General features: G+C 33.2%; 1 protein-coding gene across 1 annotated transcript; it reads right to left on the minus strand.

Annotated features, from left to right (window-relative positions):
• Nucleotides 1-3,651: 3,651 nt before the first annotated feature.
• Nucleotides 3,652-5,892, minus strand: LOC146915274 (uncharacterized). Its single transcript, XM_085721298.1, has 3 exons — nucleotides 4,298-5,892; nucleotides 4,000-4,184; nucleotides 3,652-3,910 (listed from the first exon to the last, which is right to left on the minus strand). The coding sequence occupies exons 1-3, from the start codon at nucleotides 5,567-5,569 to the stop codon at nucleotides 3,652-3,654; spliced, it is 1,716 nt and encodes a 571-aa protein (XP_085577424.1). The 5' UTR covers nucleotides 5,570-5,892.
• Nucleotides 5,893-8,920: the final 3,028 nt, after the last annotated feature.

An 8,920-nucleotide genomic window follows, 5' to 3' on the forward strand; every position in this document is an offset into this window, starting at 1 on the left:
CCACAGTGAACGTAATGATAAGCCCGTGCGTTTATATTTTTCAATAGGCAGAAACCCACACGCTTCTCATTCCTTTCACTCTGGTTATAAATTGCATACGCACCTTTTCAATTTCTCTTCTCATTGATGCTGTAACGTGTTCTCATTTTTTTATCATCCATACTTTTCCTCCATGGAAGCGTTGGAAAATAGGTAAACCATTTGGTATAGTTGCTTTTATACTCATCCTTGTTCGTTGCATTGGGTATTGTTTCTTTCATCATCGTTCTCATCCTCGCTCTCCGTCGTTTTCATCTTACCGCCATTTTCTGCAAATTTGTGGTGTACTGTTCAATATTTTGTTATGCTCGTTGTCGGTTAGGACTCACATTTTCGTCCTATATTCGCCGCGCCGCTGTTTTCATCCAGTTCGTTCACATTGTGAGTTGTATTACCTTCAATCATCATTCTATACATATAGATTATATGATTGTTTGATTAGTTTTAATAGTTTATTACGATCATCCGCCGTTTCATATTTAGATTGTAATTAGATGACCTAATAAATTCATATTGTAAATAGTTCTAGTAATAAGTTATTATTGTAATTTAGATTGCATGAGATTCTTTGACTAACTGTTTCATATGATGTATCTATTCATAAATCAATGCAAAATTCAACTAGTGTGTTTCTCTTTTGTCACTTCTCTTGTCATGACTAGTTGATAAAAATGGATTGAATTCATCCTACCCATGGATTGATAATGGACATGAGAAAATAACAAAAATTGATAACCCCACGTTGAGAAGAGACGTTATCAAATTAATATTTTTTAGTAACAATAAAAATGGTAAGGTTTTGTAAAAAATAATAATAATAATCATCATGTTATGCTAGTAAAGTTGATTTTTATCTATTTTAAGATATCCGAAGGACGTTACCATCAAATGTAAAATTAGAGGGATGTTTAACAGTTTAGTTAACAATGTTTAGTTCATAGGGGAAGTGTTTATATATTTTAAGAGACCTCAGGGAAGGTTATTGTCTATTATAAAAATAGAGGGAGTGTCTGTGTCATTTAAAATAATCTAAAGGGAGGTGTATTTTTTCCTTTTTCAATTGATGGTTGACAACTTAATGTTTCTAACGAGAGGGAAGACTTGTGTCATGTGACAAAATAGAGCGGGTGTATGTGTTATTTAGAGAAACCTCGGAGGAGGTAAGTGTATTTTACCAAAAACCATATGAAGAAACGGTATAATTGTGCATAATAAAGACAGTTTTATCATGTTTCGGAAGAACTTGAACTCATAGACAAACACCAAAGGTAAGCTTACTATAAACTCACTGCACCTCGCTCAAAAAAAATAAAATAAACTCACTGCACCAAAAAAAAATTATATTATTTCAAAAAAAATAACACAAACAATTGAAATAAAAATATTCTTCATCAACTGCTAAATTCTTACTATTGTTGGAATCCCACTAACTAACCTGTGATAAAATTGTGCGCACGCCTGATATATACTTGTGACCAATTTATTGTCTAAAAAATTACTCCAAGGTAGTGCGTTTGTTTCAAGTTATATTCGTAGATTTCTGGGAATAAAAAGATAGAAATATGCATGTCTATGTTTGTTACAAGTTTACTAAATTTTATTCCCGGGTATAAAACATTCCTGGGAATAGAAAATTTTTCCCAAAGAAAAGGGTGGGAATAAAGTTCCCATGAAGAAAGGAATAATTTCATATGTAATTACCTATTATAATCCCTATTTTTATGGTTCCCGGGAATATTATAATGTTAAACAAACATCTTTTTTCTATATACCTTGGAATAAAATTCGCATCTTTATGTTCCAAGGAATGTTATTCCTAGGAATAAATTTGGTAAACTTGAAACAAACACACCCGCTTGATAATGTTTACGGGGATGACAAAAGCATGTTAATCACTTCAAGAGATTAAAATTAAGGGTTAAATAAATAAATGGTTCTCTTAACTATATCAACATTTGATTTTAATCTCTCTAAAATATTTTTTAGGATTGTGGTCCCTTCAAAAAATTTCACCCAAAATTAATCCCTACTATTTAGTCAATCATGTTTAACTTCATATTTTTTAAAGAAATTTTTCAATGTCCATCTCTCAATTTTTTTTTTTAACAAAACATAAATTAAATATAAATTTTTATGTTTTTGGTGCTAAAAGATTCATATTAAATTCATGTTTTGTTAAAAAATACTAATATTTTTTGAAAAATATTGTCATAATTTTCTACCTATTTCTGAAAATTTTCATTAAAAAATATGAAGGTTAGACATGAAATGACTAAAATGTAGGGACTAATTTCATGCATGAAAAATTTTCGAGGAACCAAAAGCCTAAAGAATACTTTAGAGTAACTAAAATCAAATGTTGGTATATTCCCGTCCTGATATCAGTTTTATGACTAAATTTCATATTTCAACTTCATAGTATATTCTAACTGCCAGCCAGTTTAATTCTTTTCAGTTTTTGTTTGATTGAGAGCATTAGATCAGTTATCCTTACATTTAAAATGGAAGACGTTATTATCGGTGTAAATTACCAAATTGTTTGGATTAAATTTAAAACCCAAGAAGAAAACGAAGGGTATACTTGGAATTTGGAAAGTGAAGTAGGATACACCAAATGAATGTTTTGATTAATAGTTTTGTATATTATTCACTCATTCACGAGTTTTTATCAAGAAAGTGATATTAAAAGCTTCAAACATGTCATTGTTTGTGGTATTGGAAACATAAGGAGATAGACGAAGACAATTTTGTTCGTCCGATTTATCCAACTCATTTTGCTTTGAAGCGCATCCATGACTATACTAATGCTGATAAAATGAATGAAGTGGTTTTAATTGGTTAGAATCCCCCTTTAGAAGTGTGGGTAAAATTGCATACAGACGAATCTTGTTGAGAGAATGGAAATGCAGGATGTGGGGGTGTCATCAGAGATAATGATGGTGAATGGTGTGGTGGTTTTGCCAAAAGCATTGACACAAACACTAGACACAACATCGACACCGACACGGAAACATCAATAATGAATGAGAAAATGGAAATGATTTGATGAAATGACACATATTGGTGTTGTGCCCTGTATGGGACAATGGATACGCCTTCCTTCCAAATCTTAAGTGTTCGATGAATGATTATACATCACTTTATAAATGAAAGATCTTTTTGCATGATTTTTTTGAATTTCAATCAACAATTTCTTCTTGCATTGAATTTATGTTTTTGGTCATAATAAATAGGAGACTTTCACTTGCAACTCTTTAATATTGCGATAAAATAATGAGAATGAAGAAAGTAGAGCAGAACAATGATCAAATCAAACAAACTAGTATTATTCCTTAACTTTATTTTTTTGCCCCTGCAACGGGGCAATACTACAAGACACTGAAAAAAGATATACAAGACATTGAATTCAAGAAGTTTATATAAACTAAGAAGCAATAAGAGACTTGTTTCCTATAAAACATTGACACGGACACCGAACACTACGCTCCGACACTAACAATAATTTGAAAAAAATAAATAAACATGATCATATATTATGTGTATGTGTCAGAAATTGACACATGTCAGATACCAGACACACATTCAATCTGAAATTTCATAGCTTGTATCGATCTAATTTTTAAGAGTTGGATTATCATGAGAGGGACCAGCAGCTTGAGAATGATTAATGAAATCATGCAGAACAAGCATATTGTAAATGCCAGGTTGTCTGAGCCAAGTAGCCACCAAATCTCCAGTAGATACTAATCTTCCCAAATTACCATCAGCAACTCTAAAGGGTGAACCCATTCCATTAAGGTGTGCTTCAACAGCCTTTTTCAAAGTTCCATTACCCATTACTTTGCTGTGTTTGCCCCAACCAGTTAAAATGCTGCAAAACAAAAATTAAAATGATGATCAATACTTTAATCCAATCAAAAGAAAACAATAAAAAAAATCTTAGGGGTGAAAAATTCATACCTCACAATCTTAGGTAATTTAGAGCCTTTAAATACAGTACTATGCAAATTGAGCAACCATGCATGAACCATTGCACAAGCAGCCCCAACAGACATAAGATGCAGATCCAAGCAAGAATTTGACCATTTAGCTTTCCATACATTTCGTCGTCTCCCTTCAATTGCAACCATTTCAGCTCCGCGTCTCTGATGTCAAAATTAGTTTTAGTAAAAAAAAAAACAGAAAATAAACTAATTTTTTAATTACTAACTGAAGCAAAAAACTTGCATTTTTTTTTCCTAATTGCTTGACGATTTACCTGACCAAAGTGCCACAGTATATCTGTGAGGGCATTATAAAAGGCGGACGCAGTTGAAGAATCCATGCACATTATTTCATCAAATAGATTTTGAGCCCAAAACCATATTTGTTCTCTGTAACCTGTTAACAGTCCATGTGTTATACCATACTCCTTGTTATCAAACAAGCGGAGTGTGTCTAATAGCTCTGAAGCATCCTCAAAAGAATTGAATCGACTGCCCTTACACAGCGTGTCCAAATATGTGTTATAAGTAAATAAATCACGAACAATACCCTTGTTATCCATTTCTCTCAATAACTTTTCAGCCATTTTGCACATGCCCTTTGGGGCGCAAACAGAAAGCAGTGAATTGTAAGTAAGCCGATCCGGTACTATGCCATCAGCTAGCATTTCATCATAAAACTTAACAACTACATCAAAATCAGCTTCTGCTTTTGCGCCAGCGTCAATTAGCGCATTATACGATATTAAATTAGGTTCAATGCCCCAGCTTCTCATGGACCTGAACATATCTACGGCATCATGAAAGTACCCATTTCGGCCATAAGCACTAATCATAGCCGAAAAGGAATACACGGTGTTCCCATGGCCTTCATACCTAGCACTTTCGAACAATCTCAAAGCAAGATTAATCTCTCCTAACTTACCAAGAGTACCAATCATTGTATTTACTATCTTACCCTTAGCAACCCTCCCTTTTTGCTTCCATATAATAAAATCAAAGCACTTAATGGCCAGCAAAAAGTGACCAGTATTACCGAACTCTTTAAGCATATAAATATAATCTTCAACCTCCCAAAGCTTTTGTTCATATGTAATTAAAACATTATCAATAGCATCAATATTTTTACCAGCCTTCAAGAGACAGTGAAGTGCCTCGTTAGCAGCATTGCTATGAGCGTGTTTGTTTACGGTTACTCTTGGCATTCCAGAATGCATTTTTGCGGCAAACCGGGTTGACCTCCTTCCAGAGAACTCAGGTGCAAGCCCTGATTTCCTGCCATTCAATAAAAAATCCAATGTTGAGGAAAATGCAGCTCTACCACTGCCTTTGCCAACAGATTGAACAGCACCAGCAGTAGCAGCACTTCCATTTGCACCAAATTCAGCTGTAGCAACAGAAACTAAAGGTGCAGACCTCGAGGATGAAGACAAACGGTTTTTACGCGGTTTATGACTATTACGGTGATTGTGATTTTTATTATTTTTAGCTGGTTTAGGAGCAGGGAGTGAGCAGTAGTTTGGTGGTGGGGTTTGAGTTGAAGTCATTTTAGAAAAAAAGAGGAAAAAAGGACAGAGCTTTCAGCTTGATTGCACAAGAATCTATGATTTTTTTTATTTATGTTTTTATATTCAGAAGCAAGAATGAATGGCTTGAGGTGGTGTGAAGAAAATGGTTGATGATGAAGGACAATTTATAGGAGAGCTTGTACTGATATATTTTTTTTGACAAGGAGCTTATTTAATTTTAGTCTATATTTTATATTTGTTTTCTTAATAGAAGATGAATGTTTTAAATCCCTCCTTTATTTTGTCTTATCCTTCCGGTTTTTAAGAGAAATGAGTCATCGTAATATAGAGTTCGATCGAGATGTAAGTAAAGTCTAATTAATGTTTGTTCTAGTTGATATTATCATTGTTAAATAAAAATCATATGCTTGCATGATACCTTAAAATTGGTTTTAATAAATTTATAAAATAAAAAATTATAATAATGATTATATCTATGGTTTCACACCTATAGTTCATTGCCAATCTTGAAATGCGGTATTATTCATTTCAAGAAAGATAATTAGATTAAAATATATTATTTTCAAAAATGAATATTAATATTTGGAATTTTAATTATTTAAAATAAATTTCAAGAAACATTATTATTTTATTACGATTTCTACGTGATTTCTTTTAAAATTTATACATTTATAGAAAAAAGCTATACAACTTTATTTTTTACTGTTGTTGTAATTCATGCTGATCAGAAAGGCGAAATTATTCATTTCGTGTTGAGAAAGACAACTATATTAATATATACACTAAATAATTTACAAATTAGGTGTTTGGATGATGATTTGAATGTCTGTCTTAAAATACTATGATAAAAAATTTGGTAACAATATTCTTGATCTTATCTGTTTCTTAAATTTGGAGTCGTTTCATGATGAGAAAGACAATATCATATTTATTTTTAGAGGACACAGACAAAAACATTAAAGTATTTATTCTATAATTTAGTAATTAAAATTAGGTTAATGCTATATCTCGCGAAAATTTTGATAGAGAAAACGTCCCGACTTCTTTATAGGTTGACACCTGTAACTGCAGCACATGTTTTCTTTTTATCCAACGGTCTATTATTTACACCAATGAATATCCAGCAGTCATTTCACGAGACTTCGGGATGTATTGTTTCGCTGGCAATAGCATTGCTCTTAAAATTATTATTGGTGAACTGAATGTATAAATTAATTGTGAGTTATTAACATTAGTTGGGTCTAACATAAAAGACTAGAGTCCCACAACATGACAACCAAAGATTGATTCTCGATTGCAAGAGGTATCACATTTAATATATGACTGTGTCTTATTTATGATTATCTCTAGTAGGGTAAACCTTATAAATTAAATTATTATTTGCATAATAAATTTATTATAATTATTACTATCTCCGCATATTTTCTATTAAAATTTGCAAATTAAAAATACATTCACAATTCATTAAGGTGGAATTATTCATTTCGTGTTGAGAAAGACAACTATAATAAGTATACTTTAAATTATTTACTAATTAGGGTTGTGATTACTAAAATGAATATTTAAATTGATGAATAATATAACAGCTATTCAGTAAGTATTAATTCCATCTGTTTTATAATATATTATTGTAAACATTTTTGTAATTATACTCTTGAATTTCTATGATTCCCAACTTTTGAGATAATTCATTTTGTGTTGAATTAAACACATAGACCATAGACGACACTTCCATTCTCTATGTACGAAAGTTAGTTAACAGCAAAAACACAATTATTCCCCATCATATTAATTTGGTGCAAGTTCATGCTCTTGGCTTATCTATGAAATTTTCTTTTTCTCAATCTTGACACCTTTTTTACTTGTCAGATCCCCTGAATTTTTGTGCATCATAGGGCCTTTACGGTGGTGCCCTTGATGTCTCCGCTCCTGTAGTCTTTTGACTTTATATGTTTGCCATTTCTTAAAATAAATAGATACTGAACTATTAACCAATTACGAAAATGATCCTATAACACCCATAGTAGACGTATCTAGAAAGTCTAGCACATGTGTTGAATTTAGTACTGGATACATTAAAATATACAACATAAAAACTTCGAATGAATTTATATACAACAAAACGCGTTCGTACAATATCAATACATCATAACTTGACTGATTTAAAATAAATACATCCTTGAATTCCATATTCTTCATACTTCGGGTACGAATGAGCTCTTGCTGAAAATCCATCGGCTATTACCTTTACGTCCATCCTGATATCTGAAACAAATAAGGATTGGGATGAGACATAATGTCTCAGTGAGTTCCCCTAAATCCTAGGCTATAGGTAACCTCAAGGGAAACCTATGGTCACCACGTGTCTACAATACAACCTGACGGTTGATTATACGTGTGTGGTCATGCTTTCCTAGACGGTAGTGCATGCTAGACCCGTCATAAGCTTATCTCACTTGTTATAGGCTTCACTTCCTATACGTGTCATGCCGGTCGAGAGGGAATCTAGAACCACATTGCCAAGAATACGCTCTGCGTATCGAGGCCTATACATATCATGATCATGGCACGATTCTAAACCGGACGATTAGGGGAAACCTAATATCGTCATCGGTATCATGTTCTTTACTTGCTCTATTCCATGCCTTGTACTTGTCTTATAGCATCTAATGCTCTTGTTCTTGAACTTATTTATGCATGGAATCATTCTTGCATATCATAACATAATCATAACATAAGCTACATAATCGTGCATAAGTTCATTCATTGTTATGTTAGCGTTGAACAAACAATTATTATCTTGGTTCATTTTATGGAGAGCCCCGGGTGGAGTAACCCCGAGAACAATCCCATCATGACCGATGTACGTACATCGGACTCCCTCGGTGTCTTGCGGGTCCCTTGCGGCTTGAACCGTTCCCCTTGAGTCGAGAACCTCCCGTATCCCCCTGACGTGGATAACAAGAGACACGAACACCGACATGCGGTTATAAACTTAGTCTTGCATGCTAGTTGACATGCGGGTCCCTTGCGGCTTGAATCGTTCTCACAATGAGAACCCCTTGTATCCCCCTGATGTGGATAGCAAGAGACATGCCACCTACATTGCATATTCATGGTCTTGTCGTTCATGTAGGATTAACCTATTCATGCTTGCATGTTTACCTCGGAACCTTGATCGATCCGATTAGCGGTAAAGTCTTACTTGTTCATGCTTGTACTATCTTAATCATGGTGGAGAGATTAACTAATCACACCACAATTTAACATGCTTGCTATCTTATTCTTAATTATGTGCGAAGAGAATAACTTCGCGTCTTATCACTCTAGGGATCTTGCTAACTAGCTAGTTCTCGACAACTATGTCGA

Source organism: Medicago sativa, chromosome 6 (genome assembly GCF_051527215.1).
Source record: "Medicago sativa cultivar Bolivia chromosome 6, Bolivia_mono, whole genome shotgun sequence".
Classification (NCBI taxonomy): Eukaryota; Viridiplantae; Streptophyta; class Magnoliopsida; order Fabales; family Fabaceae; genus Medicago; species Medicago sativa.